The sequence below is a fragment of the Leuciscus leuciscus genome (assembly GCF_965113295.1).
Source record: "Leuciscus leuciscus genome assembly, chromosome: 23".
Lineage (NCBI taxonomy): Eukaryota > Metazoa > Chordata > Actinopteri > Cypriniformes > Leuciscidae > Leuciscus > Leuciscus leuciscus.
Window position 1 is genome coordinate 7,116,310 of NC_138747.1, and position 27,844 is coordinate 7,144,153.

At 36.0% G+C, this 27,844-nt stretch overlaps 1 protein-coding gene across 3 annotated transcripts in view; it reads left to right on the forward strand.

Annotated features, from left to right (window-relative positions):
* Positions 1–27,844, forward strand: part of LOC309487683 (polyamine-transporting ATPase 13A3-like) — a 200,300-nt gene that overhangs the window by 19,342 nt on the left and 153,114 nt on the right. The window contains exons 4-5 of one of the 3 annotated variants that reach the window (XM_082155452.1): positions 1,689–1,821; positions 16,557–19,799. The exons of the other annotated variants lie outside the window; for them this stretch is intronic. Coding sequence (XP_082011578.1) covers positions 1,689–1,821; positions 16,557–16,953 — 530 coding nt within the window. The 3' untranslated portion in view covers positions 16,954–19,799. Of the gene's footprint in view, positions 1–1,688; positions 1,822–16,556; positions 19,800–27,844 lie in introns of those variants that run through there. 3 annotated transcript variants of the gene reach the window in all.

Genomic DNA, 27,844 nt, shown 5'->3' on the forward strand with positions numbered 1-27,844 from the left:
TCCCTATTCAATTTGAGGCAACGTGAGGCACCAAACTGAATCACAAAATGCTAACCGTTTACAACTGCAATGCATTGTTATAGACATTTTTGGTGGTGAGAGTGGCTGGGAACTATTTTTAATTTAATGGCAAATAAGCAATATCATGACTGATATTGTAAATCTACACCGCCTGTTTTTGTTGTTGTTGTTTTTATAGCTCTCTTCTAAATCAAGTCACACAACCATTAAAATGAAATCACATCTAAACAATATAATGTACTGGCATCATTTATTAACATTAATTAGTGCATTAGCAATATACAGTAAAACTAAAATTTTTACAGCATTTATTCAACTTTATTTTAGTTCACATTGCACCAAGGCTGCATTTACTTGAAATACAGTAAAAACAGCAATATTGCGAAATATTTGTACAATTTAAAATAACCGTTTTTTCTTTTAATATATTTGAAAATGTAATTTATTCCTGTGATGCAAAGCTGATTTTTCAGCATCATTCCTCCAGTCTTCAGTGTCACATGATCCTTCAGAAATCATTATAATATGCTGATTTTGGTGCTCAAGAAACATTTATTATTATCAATGTTGAATACGGTTGCGCTGCTTAATATTTTTGTGGAAGTCATGATGCAATCTTTTTCAAAATCCTTTGATGAAGAGAAAGTTCAAAAGAACAGCATTTGCTTGAAATGGAAATCGTTTGTAACACTATAAATGTCTTTACTGCCACTTTTGATCAATTTGATGCATCCTTGTGGAAAAGTATTAATAAAAAAAAAATCTTACAGTCCCCTAAACTTTTGAACAGTAGTCCGAGTAGAAAGAATATCTTTTTCGACCAGAGTATACCGTTAATATTACTACTATTATCTGCTTCCACCTGCCTACTACAGCAGCTCAAGAAACTGTGATGGGATGAAGTATTTTAACTTTATATCAAATTATATCAAAGTTTTGTTTTGATCTCTGTAGACCAGGGGTCTCCAACCCTGCTCCTGTAGGACTACCATCCTGCAGAGTTTAGCTCCGACCCTAATCAAACACACCTGAACCAGCTGATCAAGATGTTCATGGTTTAACAGATCAGTGTGATGGAGCAGGGTTGGAGACCTCTACTGTAGACTGTAGATGTGCTTCCTGATTCATGGAAATTCAGCAGTTGTCCTCCTTTTATCATTGCTCATGAAGTGTTTTGTTGTCAGCCTGTGTGTTTTGAGGGGAGCACTGAGATCGTTGATATTGATTGGTCTAGTTTCCGGTGCTTGTTTGGAGAGACGTCGGTGTGAAATGCCTGACCGACTAAACAGCTCCGGCTGGCCGCTCTCTGCTCATTGTTCTAATTACAACAAGCATAGTTCGGGTCCCCTATGTTTTGCTTTCCGAATGTGTGTCTTTGTGTGTCCTGCCTCTGCTCCACAATGGTGCGTCCAGAATGTTGTCTTGAGGGCTTTGTTGTCCAGTGTGCTCACACGAAGACCCTGAGGCCATCCGACATGAGAGTAGCCCTCTGGATGATCATGTCCCATCATTTGTTATTTTGTGTTTTCTGCGTTAGTACAAAAAAATTAAAATAATCCCTTATTCACTGCATGTCTCGCTGCTCAAAACCTGTAGGATGAGGTTATTTAGGTGTTTGTTGATTTCAAACACATTTGCTTTACGTTTCTCTTTCTTTTGCTCCCTAGAACTGAAGCGCATTGTTCAGCTGGACCTGGACCTCAAATTCAGAAGCAACGTCAGAGACCTCTTCCAAGAGTTTAACCATTTCCCTTCTAAGGCCGTCATTGGAATTGCACGTGAAATGCAGCCAGTTTACAGGTATCTGACGCAGCTCTATTTACAGTCATTTGATTGAGTTCACTGTTCTCAAATGTATATGCTCCCTACTGATAAATCTGGTGCATTCATATAAACAAGTATGAAAAAAGGGCTGTGCAATATATATATATTGCCATATCAACCATATATATATGGTACAATATCAGTTAAGATGTTTGTTTTAAAATGCATCGGTATTGCTTGAAATTGTACATGCTCGTTTCCCCTATTTAGGCTGTATATTTAAAGGTGCATTGCGCAACATTTCATGTTAAAAATACCCGTTTTTCTAACCCATACATGCTTAAACAATTGCCTGATGGGCTGAATGAGTCCTTCTCTGATCACTGCGATTGCCTCTATAATAAATAAATAAGAGGGATTCGGGTCGGAATTTGAGACTGGGCGTGACGTCATGCGCGTTCACGCTCACCTGGTAATGTCTGGCAGGTTTGTGTATTCGCCGCCATTCTCCGTATCAGCGAAGACAACTCGAGCGACAAAACTTTAGTCAACTTTCGACAAAAGTAGAAGATGGATTCAAAGAGAACGGCTTGTAGTTCATTCCAAACCCCAACGCAAACTCCACGTAAGACAAAGAAAAGAAAACTTTTGTCTAGTGCCACAGGCGTCGGAATAAGACGAGAGTCAACATCGGGAAGGCTTTCAACAAATGGAGAGATCTCCGGTCTGCACACACTAGGAAGCGCCCGCGCCCGCGCCCTCAGATCACTTGGACGTGGCTGTGTACAAAAGGTAAAAACGATATAAATACTGTTCGTTGGAATCTCCGGTCTGCTCTAGGGCTCAAACGGGATCCTCAGTTGGCTTTTTTCTTGATAAAACGGTAAGATATAGCCCAGTCTCTAATGTCTGATACGGCAAATCTATGACAACAAATGATGTAATAATCTATGAATATTACCTTGAGACATTTGAGTGTACTTTGTTGACCAACTGTGTATGGTATGATTATTATTTTGAGCTTTTACAAAGTAATAAAGTAAAAACTTATATTGTTCATGAACGTGTTTCCATAATACAATCATAAGTGGATACAGTAAACGCATAAAACAGTTCAACATGGACATAGATGGAAACACAAACCGAAGTTTTCTACTACCCCCGTTTTTCCCTCACACATAAGTGTGTAATTTACTCAAATGCCTTTCCTTTCACATATTTAAAATGACTTGCAGATTTATAACTTTATTACCTCTGAAGACATTATGACTGTAAACAAAAGATTTGTGCGGCTGATGCTCCTTTGGTTATGAACAGCTCATGCAAGCGTGCGTGTGGTCCATGAGCGTGCACACCTCTGGTTGCAGTTTCGCTTGTCGCCAGAGGGGGCATAGTTCTGCAAAAACTCAGAGACTTGCGCAATGCACCTTTAAACTTAATTTGCCATCATCGATATATTTGGTTTTAATGATACATCATCGATATATTTTGTTTTAATGATAGTTTTATAATTTTGTAGTTGTTAAATGTAAAGCAAATCTTCATACATTATAATGTTGGTTTTAGTGTTTTATTTTTAATTTATTTAGACAAAATAGAATTTTAATACCTGTGAAAATAACATGAAAATAATGTTAATTTTGGTGCATTCCAGTGTTATTTTAGTATTATTTATATTGTACTATAGTATTTTTATGTTTTTATTTTAATATTTTCAGCTTCATTTAAATTTGAATGTGCTTTTGTCATTTTTGTTAGTTAGCTTTTTTTCTCTAAAGCTTTATTTCAAATTTAGTTTAAGTAATTTTAGTACTTCAACTTAAATTTTAACCTTGAATTTTAGTTGCCAAGGTTTTCATTGTAATATTTCAATATCAAAAACGAGTTTTAGTTAACAATAACAAGACTGATGCATTCCTACTAAAAAGTACCATAATACCACTTTGTTTTGTATTTTACATGGTAATACCATGATCATTTGGAAGTGTACATGGTAGTACAATGGTAAATATAATGGTACATAATCATGTAGTACTATGGTATACAGTATATATCAAAATGGTATGCATTACCATCTGATACTCTAGTACCCTCACTGTACCATGGTATCATCAGAGTACTATTTTGGCAATACTAGGCAAGTACTAATACTGTACATCAAACGTGCAATGGAAATAGAGGTGCAGTCTTATTTTGCATTTAAGTTTAGCAAAACTGTGACATTGGCAGCTCTAGCACAGTCCTACTGTACAGTTTGATCAAAAAAACCCTGAAAGAGACTTTGGACAACCTGGTCTCCTGTTTCGCTTGCCAAAGAGAATGTCGAAATGGTCAATGCCGTTTGTCTTGTGGCCTGGCAAAGTCAAGCTGGACGTGAAACTGGGACACATTTGGAACCGAAAAGAGGTGGAAGCCTTTTCACAGTGTTCTCCAAGAGCCATCATGTGACTAGAGCTTTCAGGAAACCGTTTCTAATAGCTCCAGTGTTTAGTCACCGAAACATGAGGAGGAAGCTCAGATTGGTGATAGGAATTCACAAAGGAGGCTGTTTTTTTTTCTTCTGGTTGCTTTCTACTTGTGTGTTTGTGTGGTTCTGTGTATGTGTGAGAGATGGATAGACTGTAGGGTTTTGTGGCCTTAAAAACCCACACAAACCTTACAATGATGTTGTGTCTCTTTTGAAGCAGACTTTCCTAGTTCATAAATCTTTCAGTCTCCTTATACAGGCGCAAATGTATTAAACAGCTTTAATTATTAGGATCTTTAACGAAAGGTGTCAAGACCCGCATGATTGAACATACAGGCATGTTTTATCAGATTAATGTTGATTTTGATTAATGAGCAGTTACCATAGCAGTTCATCGGATGACATTAGATGGCGCTATAGTCACCAGCATTCCCTTGTTGAATGTTGTTTCCCTCTATAGTTGTCCTACATTTCCATTAGATATGCCTCACTTCAGTCAGGGCCACAAGTCGAGTCTTTGTGTAAGAAAACAACAGCAAATTGTAGCAAGCACGTTTCTGTTAAATGAATAATTCACCAGAATTGAAAACCTTGCATTATTTTACTCACTCCATTGTCATTTTAGCTCATATTATAATTTTTTCTCCTTCCTTGAAAGCATATTGACATAATTGGATTGTCATCTTCAAAAAAGCGATACAATAGCTTTGCATGATACAGTTTTTTTTAATGATGTTATACATTTTATAATTTCAGGGTGAGTCAAGATAATTTTTTTTTTAAAAAAAAGTAAGTTGGGGGTGAACTGTTCCTTTAAGTAACAGAACTCCAAGTAAACTCCATTTAAACTCCACAGTTTTTACTGTATTTTTGATCAGCCTTGGTATAAGATACTTTTTTTCAAAAATATTTTTCAAAAATCTTAACGACCCCAAATTTTTTGATAGTTGGTTGTTCTGATTGATGATCTTACTTCAGAATTTTGTATTTGACCGAACAGAATCAAGTATTTCAGAGAGCGGTATCAATTGAAGAGCGATATTGATAGATATTTTCCTTACCCGGTGTTATAAAATCACTATTGTTTTTCCATTCCCCCATACAAGCATTTTGAAATCTAACATTTCATCATGTTTTGTCAATACCAATTTTTATCAGTCTATTCATGATTTTGTAGAGGATCCTGATAGTGAACTATACTTGATGTGGTAGTGATCAGGCTTTCAGCTGTGTGAGGAGCTAATATCATTTCTGGAAATGAGCCACTCTGATGGAAAAATGTCCCCCATGAGTGTTCCTTCTCCACAACAGAGTGCAGGTTTTCCACAACAGTTCTCTGACTGCACACACAACTACTGTACGCAAACAATTGAGAAGAATGAAATATCCGTGGCACGTCAGCAGCCGCCGCACTGGGGTTTGGTGATGACATCTAACACCTGTGCCAGAACAATGACCCCCTAGGCCGCTATAATTCACCTTTGGTCTTTTCTAAGCCTTCTGCCCGGCTGGCACTGGTCTTGTGCTTTGTTAGCGGTGCTCCCTATGTTTGGGCGTCTCCTGGCACTGAGCTGCGTGGTTCTTTCGGTGTTGTTGCATTACTCTCGCTGCAGCTGAGGCAGAAAGAACACACAGCAGGGCTGAAGATAGGCTTCTCTCCAGAGCACTGTTTTTAGCAAGTGAAGAGTTATTTTAGCTAATGTGCTTTTTAGCTAATGAAGTGAGACTTCAGAAACAAATGATAGACCAGCATGGTGGGTGTAACTATTTTGGGGATCACTTCTGAAAGGCTTACATTACATTTTCTTGCTCATTGGTTCAGTTGTTTTGCAGGTTGTCTCTTTGATTTTCACTTGACATGGGAGTAAGTTGGGCGTCATTTATCCAGAGCAACTTACAGCATGCCACAAACAGACACGACACAAAGCATCAGGCTTTGCAAAATAATATATTTTTGTCTTAATTTCCAGTTAAATATATTTATATTTATATATATTTCATATATTTATATGCATACTTTTATGTGAAGCGAAATATATTTAAGCTTTTTTATTTATTTATTTATTTATTTAATTAATTAATTATTTAATTATTTAATTAATAGAATATCTGGAATTTTTTATTTTTATTTTTTATAAAAAATAAATATATTCATTGCTTATTGCTTAACTAATTTTGTGAAATTCATTTACCAGCATTTTTGCTTTCTTGTCCAGTAAAAACAAACGTTCTTAAAACAAGATGCATTTCTTTGAGAAGCAAAATGTCATAAAATATTGAGAATTGGTTTTGGAATATATCTCTTGAATAGAGTTCAATTTATATCATATATCAATTTATTTCATAAAGGATTGTTAGATTTGTGCTTAAACTTAATTGAAAATATATAATAATAATAATATATGATTAAATCAAATCAAATCAATAATTTTAAATTATATAAAAAATCTTAACTTATATTATCATATAAATTATATCTCGTAAATTTGATTAAAATAACCTTAATATCTAATTTTGCCTGTCAAGTGAATGTAATTTTTTTAAGGGAGTGTATATATATGTATACTCCCTTGGAAAAATTTTACATTTACTCGACAGACAAAATAAGAAAGATATTACGATTTTTTTCTTTTTCTTTTCTTTTTTTTTTTTTTTTACTGAAAAACAAGATTTTGTAAAAGAATAGTGTAAAAGCTTTTCTTAGTTTGAACATTTTGGTTGCTGCTTTCCCAGCCCCTTAAAGTAATGAAACATACTTTGCAGTGCATTTGTACTCATTTAATGTACAGGATATTCAATTAGAGATTTGAACATATTTGTGTTGCTTGTATGGAATATATGAAGCAGCTGAGTGAGATGTGAAGAGGTGCCGGAGCTCAGGATCACTTGAGCTCTCATATCTCGGTCGTGAGCCTCTCCCTTCCACCGGCCTCTGTTCCGACCGGACCAGGGCACAAAATGGAGCGTGGCAGCGTGCCAAGGGTCTGGAATTCTCGCTGAGCGCACGGCTCGGGATGAATGCAAACACCGAGCTGAGAGTTCTCTAATCGGATTCAGAGCTTCAATATGTCAACAATTACACACACACTCTTTATCTCCCTGTGGAACTTAAGCATAAATGATTATTTGTTTTTGAGTACTCCTGTTTATTTATTGCTTGGCTTGAAGAGTAATTTTCATAAGATCTGGATGGAGATTAGTTGTTCCGAGCAGAGAAATCTTTTGTAAACAATCCGTAAAGACTTTTGCAGTTTTTGATACTGCTGTCTTTTTATGCTTCTTATGATTTGGTTCAAGCATCAGTGTGCAAAATACATTTTTTGGTATTATCGATATGTGGGTTAGACCATGGAAGAGGTCTAGACATCTCTTTAATTAAAGGTGTGTGGTGGTTTTACAGCACATGCAGATTTCATGCTATGACTGCTTATTAAATTGTGCCGTTTGCTCCTGAAAATCCCCATATCTTCTTAATTTAATTTTTGAATATTAAACTCCTGAGACTCAAAAGACAAACAAATGGACTGTAGAGGACTTCAAACAATCCTGTTCAGATATAAGTTACTGCACCATCATTGTATGTATGTCTGTCTGTCTGTCGAAATGCTTTTTAATTTAATTTTCACTTAAATGTTAATCTTTAAAACATTAATCATGTATTTATATTGTTTTGATGCCTAAATTAAATTTGTAGCATGTTTTATGCAGTTGTTTTGATAGAGGGAAACAAGATACATTTCTAGTTTAAACATATATTCTTCATATATTCCCCTCTAAATGCAGTAAGTATCAGCTGTATGCAAAGTGACACTTGGTTTTAGACCTTTGAAAATGGGTAAAATTCAACAATTTCAAAATGGACCCACATTAAGATCCCCATATGGGATCGAACCATATAGGTCCTGAAAATGAAGATTACATTTTGAGTTACAGGGCAACCAAACTTTGGAAAAACAATATTTATGGCATTCAGACAGGTATGTTCTGTGCAATTGTTTTTATAGAAAAAAAAAAACGAGATACATTTCTAGTTTCAGTAAAAAAAAACAAAAAAACATTCATAACATTTAATATTTTGACTTTCATCACAATTTATGTTTGTCTTTCTTCAGATAAAAATAACAAAATTTGAGCCAGGGAAGTTTCTGAAACTTGGCTTTTTTTTTCTTCCTTTCTTTATTTTAATACACACTGCGACCAGGCAAAATGTGTAAAAGTGGTGGGCACATGTCCTGTCAGAAGGGTTTGTGATGTCCATTGTGTTCTGTCTAGTCTGACAGTGTTCTTTTTGGACTTGACACGGTCACAGAAGCTTTTTTTTTTGCCTGTGTTCTCTGTTCTTTTGCTGTGTCTGGAAGAAGCCCCTGGTGTTTTGTTGATGGGCACTTGTCTAGCATCTATCGTTTAAAGAGTGTTCTTGTGTCATTTTCTCTGCTGTGAGTTGTGAAGGGCCTGCTTGCTGTCCGCATTAATTACAGCAGCAGCGAGTCTTGTCTTCACACAACCATTTAAGGTGCTGTCAGTCTGTGTTACTTTACACACGTTCAGTCAAACACACATAAACATCTCAGCTACATAGCCTATATTTACGTCTTCCCAACCACCTTGACTAAAGATTGTTTTTTCCAGCAAAGAATGGAAGCATCAGACTGAAGAATTTTGCAATGTTTGCTGGAGCTCAAACCAAATCTGCTCCAGCTGGACATTGTTTGTCATTAATCTCAGCATGTGCAGATTTGGCAGTCCAGTCAGACTTGTCCTTGTGCTCACGAGATAACTCGAATTCCTGCTTGTCTGATGAAGGGTTCCCTGAAATGTCTAAACAATATGTTTTGAATATGGTCACAATCATTATATTGCATTACTGCTGTTGGACATTGTTAGAGAGAAAAAAGTGCATAGTTGTATAGTTGAAGAAACTTTGCATAGACCTTGAAGAAACTCTTGCAAGACCCCCCTGTGGTGAAAATCAAGTTTTTAATGTTGTTTATATGTCTATGTTGGTGTTTTTAAGATGCTTTAAGAGAAACCATGTGCAAATTCATAAGTCAACACCATTGCATATTCATGAATCTGTGTATACTAAATGAGGCAAGGGTTTAGAGTTACATTCAAGCTATTTTAAGTCATGAAGACATTTTTTTCACAGAAAAGAACGTTTAAATATGTTATTTTGGTGAGTTTTAAGGATTAATATTAGTGAATAAATTAATATGCATTAAACTGGGCTGGTGTTTCCATTGTTAGTTTGTGGTCTTTTTTTCAAATTCCAGTCAGTCTGTCAAACCTACTGATCAGAAGCTTTGTTTTTCCAGTATCAGTATTGTGATGACGTAAGGACATTCATTGAAGCTGTACCATTTGTTAAAATGTTATATCGTTCCAGTTTTTTTTCAGTTGTGATGCCAGGCTTTTTTCTTTCAGGACAGGAAGTGATTGCAGAAACAGTCAGGCCTTGTGGTAGTGCTGACAGGACTCCAGTCTATACAAACAGATTTCTATCAGTTCTCCCGTGTAACCAGAGGGCTTTGTCTAGCCTCAGGGTCTGCAAATTAAGACCCGTGTCCAGTCCGTAAACACTCCGGCTCCGGATCTTCGTCACCACATCTGTGCCCATCCTGCTCTCACTTACTGTATTTGGCACCACGTCATTACCGCTTCATGTTTTTTTTTCTCTTTTGCTCTCTCTCTGTTCTTTCTCTGCTCTGAGCTTTAACATTGTTTGGAAGGAAGTCACTCTTGCTTTCTGAACCAGTTGTCCTGACATAAACATTATGTCAGGTCTTTTGTGTTTGGATTTGGACTGAGACGTTGCAGAGTAGCTGGTACATACACTGGTGAACATTTCTAGTCAATTTCACAAAGAAACCATAACACATTGATTTAAACATGAGATTTTTAAGTAGAAAGTCTGAAATAGTATAAGGATTGTTCATGTTAACTAATGTTGACAAATGAAACCATATGGTAAAGTGTTACCGAAATGTCATCTGACCACAGTTTAGAAATCTCAAATTTTTTGTTTCATGCCTTGATTTAAATAGAATTTTATGCCAGAACTCATGCAGGTTTTCGCAAGGATTCATTTCCCCTGTTTTTCCTCCATCAGGCTCGAATCTTTCCTGTCTGTCTTGTTTCGCTCTCTTCCCCCAATCATTCTTTTCCTCCGTCCCAGTTAGTTCCTGACTTCTAGAGCAGAGCGTTGATGGATGGGGCTTCCCGTGGCCTCGTTCAGCGGCCGCCGTTGGCACTGAAATGCTCATCTTTGATGACGCATTAAAATTCAGCTGGCTTCTCAGAGTGCCGTGTTTAATATTTCACAAACTTGTTGCATAAGATCCCTTTTCCTGATTCTGTTCACATACTCTTATCTTTACTTACCACACTGATATTATAGTAATAGCATTTTTTATATTTTGTTGTTGTTGTTTTGTTGGTACTCTGATTTAGGGCTGCACGATATTGAAAAAAAAAAAGATATGCGATAACTCATTGAATAATGCGATATTCGATATGCAATATGATAATGCTTAAAACTTAAATTATCTTTAAAATATATGTCAATTTATATAACCTACATATGTGTTTCACATTCTTTTTTTGACAAGAAAACATCCCTACAACTTCTGAAAGTGAACATCAGTGTTTTACTGTAGCATAAGAAGTGTTATTTTAACATCAGTGTAAACCACGGGGTTTAGGGTTTCAGTTTTCACTGTATGAATTAAATATATACTGATTCTTATTAAAGCTACAAAAGTTATTCAGCCAAGAGCAGTGAGTGATTTTCTCTTTGTCTTTTGTTCATGACCCAGATTATTGCAAGCTGTTGCAAAGATGCATATCGCGATATATACATTTGTGATATTTCGATAATTTTGATATATTGTTCAGCCCTGATTTCTTGAGATTTGCATTGTTATGAAAAGGATGAGTACGCATTAAGTATTAAGTGTATGTCTTTTATGGAATAGTTTATTTGAGTGCAGAATCACTTTCAGACTCATGGTGACACTGCAAGTATTCCTGCTACTTTTGCTATATCATAAATCACATTAGATCAGATAACAATATTCAGCTTTGAACTTTAGCCAAAGGCTTTGTCGAGATTAAAAGTACCACGCTGCATTTCAGTGGTCAGCAGGCGGTAAACTTTTCATCTTTGGTCCCGGTTCCCAGAGGGCATCATCATCCCTTTGGTGCTATTGTTTGAATGTGTCTGATTTCTATATCCGTGTCACTACTAGTTCTTTTCCAAACCCCTAGTGAACTCACTTATAATGCAGCATCCTAATAGTCACAGGCATTTTTAAGCAGCCTATTTGGGACATTCGACATGGGAAGTGTCTGCCACGTAACAGAGTTTGACGTTAACATGTTGCATGTTGCTAACTAACAATACAACAATCTAATAAGCATAGAATGATATTATGCATGCATGTATGCATGCATGTATGTATGCATGTATGTATGCATGTATGTATGCATGTATGTATGCATGTATGCATGTATGTATGCATGTATGTATGCATGTATGCATGTATGTATGCATGTATGCATGTATGTATGCATGTATGCACGCATGTATGCATGTATGCATGTATGCATGCATGCATGCATGTATGCATGTATGCATGTATGCATGTATGCATGTATGCATGTATGCATGCATGTATGCATGTATGTGTATGCATGTACTGTATATGTATGCATGCATATAAAAGTGTGTATATGCAAATATTGTTATATATATATTAATGTTTATATGCATTATAATACACACAGGTTTTCAATAAATATATAAAATGTTATTAGATATGTTATAAGCTAAATATATAATAATATTTTAATAAAAATATAAGCATTTTTTATAAATACATTTATAATTTATTGAGTCTCAATACATACAGTGCACATAAAATGACTTTTCTCGTATTGCACCTTCACTCTTAGCGGAAATTAATAATTGGGCACAATGTACTGTTAAAATAAAATGAATTTTCCATATTGATTTTTCACTGGTATTTCACCTGTATTTCGAATTTCGCATTGCATTGTGTTTTAGAGTTAAAGGAAATAGACTAAAACTTAACGGATAATGTTCTGGCAGAAAATGACCAGAATCTTATTTGTTTTTCCTACAGATTTTCTTCTTGCAGTGTTCATTAGGCATTGAGAGAACTGTGAATGAGGAATGACAGCATTGTTTTTGTTTCTGAACTTGTTTTTTTGGCACACAGAGATTTCTGTTCTTGTAAAACACAAAGAGCTTGGCACAGAATGTTCTTTCATTTTTTGAGAGCCGCTGTTTGACATATTTCAAGTGGGGGGTTTGGCTGCCTCTGCTTGAGACAAATGGCAGATCATTTCCAGTGACAGGTGCAGTGCAAACGATTGAGAAAGAATCAATATTTAATATTTAATTCAAATCTTAAATTTTTTTTGGTGAATAAAGCTTCCTCCTCTCTGTCACATCAGGTGCCTTAGTCAGGTGTCAATTTTCATTTCTCTCCCATTTTTAAGTGTCCTCTGGTTTTTCGCACAGGTTCTAATGTCCTAAAAAGCAAATACATTAGCATTTAATTTGTTTTTAATAAAGAAGAAAGCTCTGAAATACTTGAGCACCAGCAACTAATTGCAGTTTACTGTTGTGTCAGTTGAGTGGCTCTTGTACACACAAGACACATGGTGTTTTTCAGTGCAGTAGCTTTCACGATATATTAATTTTCATCATTTTTAATCAATACGGTTTTTTTTTTTTTGAGTTCTGACATGAGAAATGGATTGTGTATAAGTGCATAATGCTGTCTTTTCCAAGAATGAAACAATTTGAAGGAAATGTTTATTTCATGTGTAAAAGCCCATTGGGCCTATTAGCCTGTAAGAGGCAGTGGAAATGATTACCTCGTTAGTGGTGTTTCTTAAGGATAGCTTCACTGTTACTATTGCTCGTACTTACAGGATTTGGACATTAAACGTTCATTCCACATCCTAGCAAATGCCTAGCATTTTCATTTTAAAACCTTGATTTAGTAAAACCGACTGAAGGTCTGAAGGCTGTATTGTGAAATGACTATGAAAATGACATTTTGAAAAAAAAAAAAAATCGCAGTATATATTTTTTGTACATTATTTTACAATTATTATATAATATTATGTTAGATAAAATTATATTTGTATAAAGAATTATAAAATGTTCTTTTAAAAATATTAAGCCTATTATATTATAGATTTTAATCTGTTATTAACCACATAATAATAATAATAATAATTATAAAAAGTTATTTTTAAAGTATATTTATTATATTGTATTATATTATATATTATATTAATTATATGTGTGTTTAACAGCATTCTGTGGTGGAAATGACTGATGATTAATGTATTTTAACAATAAATTAGTTATATTTTCCGATGCTAATTTCAGAGCATTTCATGTATCCTTAATACATACTATTAAATAATATTTTCCCGCTTTTAGTTGAAAAAATAGCCACCATGCTTTGCTTTAGATCCAGTTTTTAATGGTGATGAATTCTTCTAGATTTGTGCTGCAGAGCACGTACATCCTCTCAGACAGACAAATAGGTCTTGCCACTCATAAAGAAGATAGTAAAACTAGACATGAAATGTGGAAGTGCCATCTGACATTCCTCTGGAGTTTATGAAGGAGGCCGTTAAACAGCAGGGAAAAGTTGTTTGTGTTAAAATGTCGATGCTGAGCTGAAGAGATGACAGGAAGTTGACATTCTGCTTTCTCAACCCACAAGGTGACACCCGCTGTTTTCGACTCTGACTTCACAAATTCCATTTAAAGACTGGATAATGCTGCTATAATTGGGATGTTTCTGAAGCTTCGCTCATTAGGGACGGCCCAGGCACGCACAGATCCTGACCCAGAGTGCTCCAGTCATGCCCTTAGATTTAGCGTGCAGCATTTTTTATTTCTTGTCATAAATATTTAATTCTTAAAACTCACAGAAAGTGGTCTAAATATTCTGTATTTAGGTGGTGGAATTAAAGGAATAGAAGATGCACAGAAGTGTCACTGTTTTTAGTATGTTTCCAGTGCTTGGACTGAAGATGCATTAATCTTTATCTAAGGAATAGGTCACCCCAAAAGGATAACTCTCAAATCTCATTTGGCTTTGTTATAACTTATTATTTGATTTAACTTTAAAGCATGCATTTGTACATTTATATTTGTTTTTTATTTATAGAATAGCTTTAAAAAATACAAACAATGTATTAGTTTATATTATAATTAATTGATTATCAGAATAATTGTTAGTTGCAGCTCTACTTTTATGGTGCATTTGTCCTTTTTGGTAGTGATGATGGGAGAAACAAAGCTTTTCGAAACTTTAAATCAATTACTTTACAAAATAATTCGCTTTTTTGAAGCTCTGGAAAAGCAATATGCTGCTAAAAAACACACATTTTTGAAACTTTAGATAGGATATGGATATGTTTTTTGTTGTTGTTGTTGTTTTTGTCATGAAAATGTCTAGTTAGAAAATCAAGGACCACAATGGAAATAAGTTAATGCAACTTTATTGTGTTATCCTTGACAAAGAAGTTTTGCTATTTTAATTGCTACTGTATTGCTACTTTTTATGTCAAATAAACTCAACTCAACTCGAACGGTTATGTTTTAAAGAAGCCTTGTTTACTGAAATCATGTGACTTTGGCAGTTTCATCTTTCAAATCACTGGTTCGAAAACATTTTTGCAAATGTTTTTTAGGACTTTTTGGAGATTTAAAAAAAAAAAAAGTAATAATAATATATATTTTATTTTATACTTTTATTTTTTATTTTTGTCAAAATATCAATACAAGAAAGTCATACCGATTTGGAAATTATTTTGCTTTAAAGCGTATACTTTTTTTCATCTTTACAACAATTTTTTTTTAATCTTGACTATGTTGGCAGCATTTTAAAAATACATGTGCAGGACTGAGCCTGGGTTCTCCCAAGGTTTTTTTTTCTCCATTAGGTCACCTGATGGAGTTTTAGGACACCATTAGGTCACTTGATGGAGTTTTTCGGTTCCTTGCCACTGTTGCCTTTGGCTTGCTCAGTTGGGGATATTTTGGGGATATTTAATTTAATTTTATCAATCAATAAATTCCTCTTGAAACAAACTTTGTTGTATTATTTTAATTTAATACTGTGAAGCTGCTTTGATACAATCTGTATTGTGAAAAGCGCTATACAAATAAACTTGACTTGACTTGACTTGACTTTAAACAAAAGAATGAACTTTTATACCTGAACTTTACTTCAGGAACAGGAATCTCACAGAACTCTCTCACCAGCATCAAAGCTTCAGAATTGACCCTGAGTTAGTGTTGTCTTGTTCTTGTTTACCTGTGCTCCTGTTGACTCTAGCAAGCCTTCTCTGTGAAATGCTCCCACTAAATTGGAGTCTCTGTGAGAAAGATAAAAGCTTTAAGTTTGTGTCATCCTGTCTGGTTCTGTTCTCCTGCTGTCAAATGAACTGTCCAGGAGCAGGAGCTTCAGAAATCTCTTTGTTGTTTCCTACCCAGCTTGGGCTTTTTAGAGCAAGAGAGAATCTATGAACTTCAGGAGAAGCTCTGAGGAATTCCCTGCAGGGGGCATTGACTTGATGGATCAAAGCTACTTTGAATAAGCATAGATTTAGCCCTCCACAGTCTTCGGTGTGAGCAGTGCACGGTGTTGGACTTTCACCAGCCCTCATGCTTCATTTCCGCAAATTCCCAGTTCAAAAAACTAAAAAAAAAACAACATGCTAGGATTTTCCACATGCCACAGCCCATAAGTTGAGTTCGCCTCAAGCCTATAGCTTTGGGTCAATCTCACATCAAAGTCTCAGATTTAATTTTTCACTTACAAACTTCATACTTCGAAGTTATAATGATTTAGCCATTCTGTGTAGTTTTTAAGTACCGGTACTTGTTTAGGCAGAACTGTGGGCTCTGGTTATCTTTTGTTCAGCAGCCCTCTGTTGTTTTAGACCTTATGCTTGTTTTTGCTTATCTATGATTTATGCATCCTACACCTGAAATAAAGTTCTTCTGCTATTTTCGGCACACCTTTTTTTTTTTTTTTAGCTTCACTCTTCTTCAGTGAAGTCTTTACTCCCTGAAACAGCACTACTTTCCCCTAGTTCTTGAGATAAAAACAGCTTTATTTGCAAAAATACCTCCATAATTTTTCCCATTTTATGGGTTTGTTCACATCTGTAAACCTAGGTATGATACTAAAGCTATAATTCTTTTCTTTAATCTTTTTACCTCTGTCTTCTCTGTGTGTTGTAGGCACACATTCTGGCAGTACCGCAAAGAGAATCCCAAGTCCCATGTAGGCGACCCTCCACCAGACGGTCTGCCCGGCTTCAACAGCGGCGTAATGCTTCTGAACCTCGAAGCCATGCGTCGCTCGACCTTATACAACCAGCTTCTGGAGCCCGGGCGGATTGCCCAGCTGGCTGAGAAATACCACTTCCGAGGGCATCTGGGCGATCAGGATTTCTTCACCATGATCGGGATGGAGCACAGGGAACTGTTTTACCCACTTTCATGTGGCTGGAACCGACAGCTTTGCACTTGGTGGAGGGAACATGGGTACGGTGATGTCTTCCAGCTGTACTATCACTGCGATGGCCCGGTGCACATCTACCACGGCAATTGCAACACTCCTATACCTGATGATTGAGGGTTTTCGAATGCTAACTTTTTGATTAAACTCGAGTTTTGTTTGCACATCTTGAACAAACTTTAAATCAAGTGGACCGAGGCAGAAGTGACTCGTTGTTAGAGGTGCTAATAGGGTAGCATGGGAAATGCCTACCACATTTACACGATATACTCCAGCCATTACCACGTTATTCATTCATTTAACACGCTTGAGGCTGTTTCCAAAAGTTGCTGAAAGAGATGGTTTAAATACTGGTTCTTTTTCTCTTTTTAAATGATTCAGTACAGCTTTGACTCACTCTCAGTAGTCTCCTCATGCAGGTGTCTCATCGAAATGCTCTTAGACAGCAGGTTGGGAAGGAGCCAGTCAGAGCGCACTTTTCCTTACCTCAGTGCCTCTCTGTATTATTTACAGGTACAGTTGCACTCTTGCAGTCACATTAAGGTACCACTTATGTCCGTAAAGCACTTTAACTGTTTTTAACCTCTCTTAACTTTAATTCTGTGCGATACATTCCCATTTTATGCCACATACTCCACTCCATTTCTCGGTTTTTATGCAGCGATGATGAGAAAAGATGGGGAGAAAAGGGTGTTGACCCACTTTCCTGAGATTTTTGCGTGAGTGAGCGCTGACTTTGGAAATCTGTTTTCTCTGTGATGTGCAACTGTTCGCCTTAGAAACCCAAGATACACTGCCTGGCCAAAACAAATCACTGTTTGGATTTAAATAGGCAAATGTTTAAGAGTCTATGATTGGATCATTATTGCAGTTATTATTATGTTTCTAGCATGTTATATATTTGGCAAAGGTTTACAGAGTGCTTGACTCTTGCATTGCCAATACAAGATCTTGACCAAAAATCTATGCACCTCTTTATGGAAATCACAACAACTCTTGATTTCCATCAAGAGGTGCATCGATTTTTGGTCAAGATCTTGTATTGGCAATGCAAGAGTCCAGCACTCTGTAAAGTCTCCTCCAGCACATCACAAAGACTTTCAATGAATTTATGGTCTGGACTCAGAAGTGCCAATTCATGTGTGAAAGTGATTCTTCCTGCTCCCTCCCAACCATTCTTTCACAATTTGAACCTGATGAATCTTGACATTGTCATCCTGGAATATGGCTATAAAAGCTACACTCTCCGTCAATTAAGGTACTTATAAATAACATTCTAGAAACATAATCACTGCAATAATGATCCAATCATGGACTCTTAAGCATTTGCCTCTTTAAATCCAAACAGCGACTTTTTTTGGCCGGGCAGTGCAGCATCTAGAACATCTGATCGTTGGTCTCATCAGGAAAACATTTTTGCCGAGGTGCTCTAATCCGCCTGTGAAATGTGGAAGTGGGATTTGCTGGAGTATTCCAAAGGGAACAGCCTCTGCCCTGAGGGAGATATGCACTAGATTTCGAGGACAGAGCACTAGCTGTTGTGGTTGACTGGCATTTATTGAACGATGTTGCTGTTGGCAAAGCTCTGCACAGGATTGTGTGAAATGCGCGTCATAATCTCCGCAAAGTCAAATCAACAGGCCGGAGAGAAAGAATTTAGAAATGACTCCTCACATGTGTTGCCAGGCAGCCATGAGATCCCACTTCAAGCTCTTCTGTGTTAATAATTGAATTTTGTGAAGTTAAGGACTGCGTGTTTTGGGATTTTCAGTTAATTTGTTTTTTGTTTTGGTGGGAGTGCAGTCATGTTTTGTCTAGCCATTTCTGTTATAGAGACCTACTTTTGCCTGATCAAGTTAAAAGCAAAATGTTTAACTTATTAACCTTTAATCTGCTGGTCTCAGCAAAGTTTCCAATCACATGAAGTATTCTAACCTTTTTTCCTTGTTTTATTTCTTATGCGTTGCATTGGGTCTCATTCATCAAAGATGAGCAGAGCATATTTCTGTGTAAATCCTATTTTGTACATTATCATTAAAAGGTTTTGGGTCGGAAAGATTTTTTATGTTTTTGAAAGAAGTCTCTTATGATCACCAATGTTGCATCTATTTGATAAAAAATACAATAAAAGCAGTAATATTGTAAAATAATATTTTACAATTTGATACACTTTTTAATATCGTTTAAAATGTAATTTATTCCTGTGATCATTACTCTAGTCTTCAGTGTTACATGATCCTTCAGAAGCCATTCTAATATGCTGATTTGCAGCTAAATAATCATTTCTTATCATAATTTGTTGAAAACAGCTGTGCTGCTTAATATCTTTTGTGGAAACCATATTTTTTTCATTCAGGATTATTTGATTAACAGAAAACACAAAAGAACAGCACTTATTTGAAATGGAAATCTTTTGTAACATTATAAATGTATTTACTGACACTTTTGATAAATTTAATGCATCCTTTAGTAGTAATTTCTTTCAACAAAAAAAATCTTAATGACCGCAAACTTTTGAACGGTAGGGTAAATAGGCAAAAAGGCTAGTCACAATTTGTTTTATGAACAATTTTCACAAAATTGGTTTACATTTATCGTGTGTGTGTGTGTGTGTGTGTTAACCTTGTTTTTTGTGAACAAATCTTTTTCAAAGGAACCACTCAGGGAAGATTGATTAATGGAGCAAAACAAGTTCTTAGTATGAGGAAAATTTAATACAACTTCCACAAACTAGACTTATACAGACCAGGTTATTTTTCTCAATATAACCGCCTGTTTGTCCTTCAATTTTGAGTACTGAATGTAAAACACTCACTTGTTGTGTTATGTATGTCATGGAAATTGCATATTGCTAATGAACAAAATTCTAGAAGTGAAGTAGCACCAAATTTAATATATCTAATATATCGTTCTCTTAATTCAAATGTATTGTTGGTCCGAATAAAATTTCCTGGTATTTCCTACGTTTCTTTGACATTTTTCTTCCTTTATAAATTAAAAATGAGCAGTGGTCTACATGTTTTTTTTTGCATGTTGTAGTGTGGCTGTATCAGTTTGAATCTGAAGTGGAGCTCTCACAATCATTAGATAACTCTCCAGTTGAATCCCCAAGGATGGGTTTCTGTAATTTCATCAAGCATCCTTATGTGTTGTGCGGAGGCCTGTGTCCTTTATCCCAGTTTCAACTTGTTCCAATTTTCACAACATTGTCTGAGCTGGCAGTGTTTTGCAGCATTGGTGTCCAGGAAAGCGGCGATGTGACCTAAATTCTGTCACCTAACAACACAAATGATCATCCTGTTCACCAGCTGCTTCTGAGAATCTTCTTTTGCCCTCCTGCTTTACGTGCCCTCATGTTGTTTATTGTAGACCTATATGTACATGTTTTATGTATAAAGCATCACAGAATGGCAGTCTAGAAGGATCTTAAGCAGTTTATATCAACTTCATTAAGATTAACAGCAAAATTAAGGGGTTATCTCCTGATCTGCCAGAGTACTTGTTTTCCGGTCCTTTATGAGATGTTGTCGTAAACTCATTTGCAGTCTGAGGGCGGAGCTGTTTACACGACAGCGTTTTCAATTTTCTACTTTTTCTGCGTTTTGGCCTTTCATTTACATGACAATGGTGTTTTGGAGAGCCTGAAAAGACAACCTTTTGAAAACACTTTTTTTTGAAGTGCAAGTTTTTGAAAACGATGCTGTTATCGTCTTCGTGTAAACAAAAAAAATTTTTTTCTGAAAGCGGTGATGCCATGCACATGCGTATTACGTGTTTCTTTACAATGTGACATCACCAACTGGCCTGGCAACATCATAAAGCGTTTTTCTTATTATCCATTTTTCATATAATGTTGTGATTTCTACATTTATGTTTTAATCAATTTTTTTATATATATATTTTTTGTATTAATTTAGACACATTGGCCATTAAATCGTTATCAGCTACTGTATAACATTTAACTAATTATCAGCTTATCTGTATTTGCTAGATTTTTATTATCAGTGCATTCAGCTTTTATTAAAATTGAATTACATCCATTCACTTTGGCGCTGCAAATCGCTGTCAGTGTGAAATCTCATTTTGAGGTTTGTTCAAATCCTTAACCCTTGCAAGTCATAGTGATTCTTGCTTTAGTTCACACATGCACACATTGCTGGTTATTAGTTGCCATAGAGGGTCTGTTTTTTTTATTCGTCAGGTATGCGTCTAATCGATCAACACAGATGCATCTTTGTCATTAAACTAAGCACTTTTGTCATATTATTAATTCCTACACTGATATGTTTGCACTGCAGTGTAAACACTTATCTTGATGGATAAGAGCATCGTAGCAAGGACTCTAATTTTGGATCAGACTCGTGCAGCCTCTTAACTGCGCTCATCCCATTAAAATGTCATTAATTTACCCTAATTTCAAGCTCATTTACTGTCAGGGGCACATCACCAAGCCGTGTATCCACTCATCCGCTGCTCTGTGTAACTCGATAAGCTGAATCACGTCACACATGACTTTTCTAAAGCCTGTGAGGAGGGGATGAAGTGACCAGAGTCCTCCTTTTAGTCGGATTAAATGATGCTTTTTGTCCATCGTCTCCTCAGGCCCTCTGTTGTCAGAAAGGTGCTGGTTATTTGGGCTTTGCTCACAATCACAAAACTGCAGGTGAGGGCAGCACTGACCTACATTAATGTAGCACAATAACCTATTTTTCCACTCTTAAAATTCTATTCTGGTGCTTTTAGTTAGGTTTATTGTCATGAAAGCACCAGGTGCATCCGTTGTTTGTTTGCCCTATAAATCTGAAAATAAGTTATATAAAATTTTGCCCAGGTGCATTTTTATAAAATAAATGATTCACGAACAGAGTGAGGACATTTAATTCCAAAGACAATACATTCATTTCCATTCATTTTTTGACAATTGCTTATCCAACTTTATGCCCATTGTGTGCATATTTTAAATGTGCACCTTAAGTTGTTAGTTCACCCAAAAATGTATATTCTGTCATCATGTACTCACCCTCATGTCATTAAACATGTAACACAAAATATATATTTTTTCCATACAATGAAAGTCAATGGGGTCCAATGTTGTTTTGGACTCCATTGACTTTCATTTTATGAACATAAACATTTCAATTCTTCTTCTTCTTCAGAAAGAAAGATTTGGAATGACTTGAAGGTGAGTGAACTATTCCTTGAAATGATCATTAATCTAAGTCTCCTACAAATAAATTGAACATGCGAATATTTGCGATATTCCATTAACTTCTGTTCTTTTATTTGATAGGGACATATTCAGACTGGTGCTGTGACTCACCGTGCTGAACATTGGGAGCTTTGAAATTGAAATGTACCCAAATGAACATCATTTCACATCCCCCCCTCCTTAGAGCTCTGTGTGTTGTCAGAAGCGCTGTGGGGTAATAAGAATTCATCAGAACTCTTTGAATCGCAGTGCTACATCAAGGAGAGGTAAGAAAAGACACAATGCATCCCATTGAGATTTAGTTTCTGAAGTTTCTGAACTGAGAGTGAGAGCAAATGAATGTACAGTAGGCTAATATGTAAGGCAAGCATCAAAGAGATTTTTCTATTATTAATTTTGCATCTTGCACAGTTTGTGTTGTGGACATGAATGAGATATTGAATCGTGCCATTCTTCTTCTTTTCTTACTTTAGAAAATTTTACTCGGTAGACTATAAAATTGACAGAAAATCTAGATTCACAATGATTGAATGTTCAGACTTGGGGCCAGAACATCATCAAGACAAACGTGTGCTCTTTATATCATATTTAGGGACCACAATATCATTGACAACTTTAAAAATCATGGAAAATTTGTCCAGTTTTGTCTAGGAAAGTTTTGCCCAAGCAAGCACCACTTGCAATTTCAAAACACACACACACACACAAAAAAAAAACAAGTTAAAATCTAGTTTATAATGGAGTGATGCTTGCGTCTCATGTATTTTAGCGTTTTGTAGTTTTAGTTGTTGTGTCTGTAGACATCGGGCGAACTCTCAGAGAATGCAGCGGTCCTTTTTTTTTGGAAAGTCAGTTAGCCATGTGAAATGTAAGTGATGGATGTCATTGGATTTCTGCCAGATGGAATGAAAGCCCAGCATTGTGCCTGAAATTGAGTTTCAGAAATGTTGGTCCAGGATAATGAGGTTAAATTACCCAGGTGTGCGATATGCTTCCTTGAGCTTTATGCCCAGCCAATGATGGAAGTCCTGTTCTGTGCCATCTTTAGAGAAAGCCACAGATTTCTCACCGTTGTCACTCATTCAGATATGATAGATATAATAGATACTGTTAAAGTCAACGTGAAATGACGTCTGCAACCTTTTTTAATAACATATTGTGACATAACAAAAAAGACAAATGTAGGGCGGGACATCATTTTATCCATATTGATTAAGTTGTGAAAAGAGGGCATTACTACCAGAATGGTGTCAGGGTTATGTTTGTTTTTGATCTGTTTCCCGGTTTTGTTCATGTCTGAGTTTCACATGTTCCTTTGTTCAGTTTCTCGTCTTTATTCAGTTTCCATGGTTACCGTCATTAGTCGTTCATTGGTTTCAGCTGTGTGTCATTTATTAGCTCGTTTCAGTTTGTTATTTAAGCCTCACCCTTGCCTTCACTCTTTGTCCAGTCTCTGTTACGTTGAGATGTGTTTGCACTGCCTGTTTTCTTGCTTTTTTGAGTTAAACTTATTAGTGTTTTGTGAGAATCTGAGTCTTTTGGACACCAAGCAGGATATATTATAATGTTATAAACCATTTCTATTTCAAATAAATGTTGTTCTTTTGAACTTTCTATTCATTAAAGAATCCTGGAAATCCAGAACAACTATTTTCATAATTGATCAATAATAATAAGAAATGTCACTTGAGCACCAAATCAGCATTTTAGAATAATTTCTGAAGAATCACTGAAGACTGGAGCCGTTTCGGCTAAAATTTCAGCTTTGCCATCACAGGAATAAATTACATTTTAATATACATTAAAATAGAAAACAGTTTCATCAAATTATAATGATATTATTTCACAATATTACTGGTTTTACTCTATTTTTGATCACGTAAATCCAGCTTTGGTGTGCATAAAAGACTCATTAAACATTAAAAAAATCTTACCGACCCCAAACTCTTGAACTGTATTTAAATAGGGTCATTTTGTCATCTGAGAAGAGTTATGAGTGTGTGTGTTATCAATAGCCTGCTGTTCTCACACATGTGCTTTTAGCTTGTTGAGTCACAGCACACCATAATGACTGAACGCTGCCATGTTGTTTGTAGGAGGAAATGGGAGCATGGTGAGAGAATCATCACGTCTGTACTCTTATACCCTCACTGTGACCGTTTAGCATTTAAAGGGTATTTGAATGTACTTGATTTTGCCATATAAACGCAATATTTCAGGTACTGATATCTCCGCTTCACTGGCCTTTAAAGGTCAACAAATTAAGGTTTCATAATCTTTCAATCACTGAGCAATATGGCTGGAACACGGCCGTCCGAAAGCTTGATGTGATGTGAGAAAAGAAAAAAAAACGCAGCAATCTTCAAATAATTATCCAATATTGCATTGTAGGCTTGAGTGAAGAGTGATAGCCATTCAAGATGAAATATTAATGAATTATTGATGTCTGCGATTGATCTTCTCTGGCAGTTGAAATATAATTTGCTGTTGTCTTTCTTTTAACAAAGTTCTCTTCAGCACAGTTTTCACGGGCGATTCTTTTCCTGATTTATGCCACATACATGATTGGTTTGAGTTATCAGTGTGATTATCTTTTGATTTTCAAGTCTTAGAAAGTCTTTTTGAGCATATTACAGCTTATGTTTGTAAAGTAGACAAGCTAACAAGCTGAGAAGTTAACATTGATGGACACATGAAGCCTTACATGTGAAGTTTGACTTCTGTGACGGATTGAAACATGATATCCAACTAAACAATGTCTGTTTGAGACTTGATTCTGTCTATTTGGACAAAGTGGTCACTATATAAAATATATATACACTACCGTCCAAAAGTTTGGGGTCAGTTAGATGTTGTTTTGAAAGAAATTCATACTTTTATTCACTGATCAAGGTTTATGTGTGAATAAAAGCCTAAATTCTATCTGTTCATCTTATAAAGCGATCAATCTCTTCAGAAAATGTGGATTAATTCACTCGATTCATAAGGATTAGTTTTACAATCTCTTTATTAACTTTTTGAAGAGTCAAAGTGGTTGTTGTGTAGCTGTCAATGGAGGGACAGGAAGCTCTCAGATTTCATTAATAATATCTCATTTTTGTTTAGAAAATGAACGAAAGTCTTGACATGAGCGTGAGAAATTGATTAATTTTATTTTCATTTTTGGTGGAACTAACCCTTACACTTCAGTTTGCCTGTAAAACTATCAAACAAACTATTAAACCATCAAACTTTCTGATTGCTTCCCATTGATCTGCTGTAGGAGTCATTCATCTATGGCTAGAATTATATCTGCATTCATGCTCCTCTTTTTGTTCATGCACTTTAAAATGACTCACTGTAACAACATCGCTCACCCAGCTGTCTTGGCCGGTGCAAATTTGATTCCTTTATTGTGTGAAATTGCTGACAAACGTTGTCAGGTGGAACAGTGTTGAATTGATGCTCATTTCAGAATCTCTGCAGGTTCTCTGCGATGACTCATGGAGTTATAAGAAACTGTTGCATGTCGTGAAACATCAGAAATGTGTCACAAAATGTAGGTCAGTGTGACGGTCTGGGATAAAACCCTCCGGCTCCCTTGTGGCTCTCGCAGACATCCCTGTTGAGATGGGCATCGCAAATAATACCCTCATCCGCAGACACATATTCTTTAATCTTCTTTTTCCTCTTTTCAGGTGGATTTTATAGAGATTCAGATGGATATGTTGCGTCTTCGCCTTAGTTGGTGTCTGTATTCATCAGTATCCAAAAGTAAAACCTTTTGTCACTGTGCAAAAAGCACTTATTGACTCTATCAATTCATTCTTGAATAAGTTCATTACTCAACAGTTATGTTAATAAACATTATAGATCTACATTCTGTTTATATAATGCTTATATAGTTGTTAGGTTAATAATTCTTATATAATTTATATAATATATTAATATATGAAATACATTATATACATATAAAATCATTTTATATAAATCTAAATCTAAATTATTATATATTATATTACACTCACCTAAAGGATTATTAGGAACACCTGTTCAATTTCTCATTAATGCAATTATCTAATCAACCAATCACATGGCAGTTGCTTCAATGCATTTAGGGGTGTGGTCCTGGTCAAGACAATCTCCTGAACTCCAAACTGAATGTCAGAATGGGAAAGAAAGGTGATTTAAGCAATTTTGAACGTGGCATGGTTGTTGGTGCCAGACGGGCCGGTCTGAGTATTTCACAATCTGCTTAGTTACTGGGATTTTCACGCACAACCATTTCTAGGGTTTACAAAGAATGGTGTGAAAAGGGAAAAACATCCAGTATGCGGCAGTCCTGTGGGCGAAAATGCCTTGTTGATGTTAGAGGTCAGAGGAGAATGGGCCGACTGATTCAAGCTGATAGAAGAGCAACTTTGACTGAATTAACCACTCGTTACAACCGAGGTATGCAGCAAAGCATTTGTGAAGCCACAACACGCACAACCTTGAGGCGGATGGGCTACAACAGCAGAAGACCCCACCGGGTACCACTCATCTCCACTACAAATAGGAAAAAGAGGCTACAATTTGCACGAGCTCACCAAAATTGGACAGTTCAAGAATGGGAAAATGTTGCCTGGCCTGATGAGTCTCGATTTCTGTTGAGACATTCAGATGGTAGAGTCAGAATTTGGCGTAAACAGAATGAGAACATGGATCCATCATGCCTTGTTACCACTGTGCAGGCTGGTGGTGGTGGTGTAATGGTGTGGGGGATGTTTTCTTGGCACACTTTAGGCCCCTTAGTGCCAATTGGGCATCGTTTAAATGCCACGGCCTACCTGAGCATTGTTTCTGACCATGTCCATCCCTTTATGACCACCATGTACCCATCCTCTGATGGCTACTTCCAGCAGGATAATGCACCATGTCACAAAGCTCGAATCATTTCAAATTGGTTTCTTGAACATGACAATGAGTTCACTGTACTAAAATGGCCCCCACAGTCACCAGATCTCAACCCAATAGAGCATCTTTGGGATGTGGTGGAACGGGAGCTTCGTGCCCTGGATGTGCATCCCACAAATCTCCATCAACTGCAAGATGCTATCCTATCAATATGGGCCAACATTTCTAAAGAATGCTTTGAGCACCTTGTTGAATCAATGCCACGTAGAATTAAGGCAGTTCTGAAGGCGAAAGAGGGTCAAACACAGTATTAGTATGGTGTTCCTAATAATCCTTTAGGTGAGTGTATATTATATTAAAATTTATATAATTAATGCATTAAATATAATCTGTTTTTACATTACAATGCTCTAAAATAGGGTATAAATAGATTTTGTTTGAAATTACCTTAATTAATTTTCATATACAATCACCAATCCAAATTTTGGACACACCTAATTATATTTTACTGTAATTGCTTCTTCAAATTAGCCTTCCTTTGTCTAGCATGTAGCTTTTACTGTAATAAACATTACATGTAATAATAATTTTACTGTATAGTGATTAATTTATTATGATAGTTACCATATTTTTTTTTTTTTACAAAATATTACAATATTGTATTAAAAGCACAAATGAGCACCGTTTAGATATTAAACGACAAGTTAAGGAATCGGATCAAGTTTATGGAAATGATATAAAGGCTTTTTTAGTAACTGCAGTATTATTATTCAGTGGTACAGACCTTCATGGCCCTCGCTGCTTTTATTTCCTTCACAGCAGGGTTTTTTTTCCCTCCCTTCTGAAACCTCGGACCACACTCTCTCACTTTTATTCCTCTTTTTATATTCATCAGTTAAACCTCTGCAGTGAAACTTTCCAGGC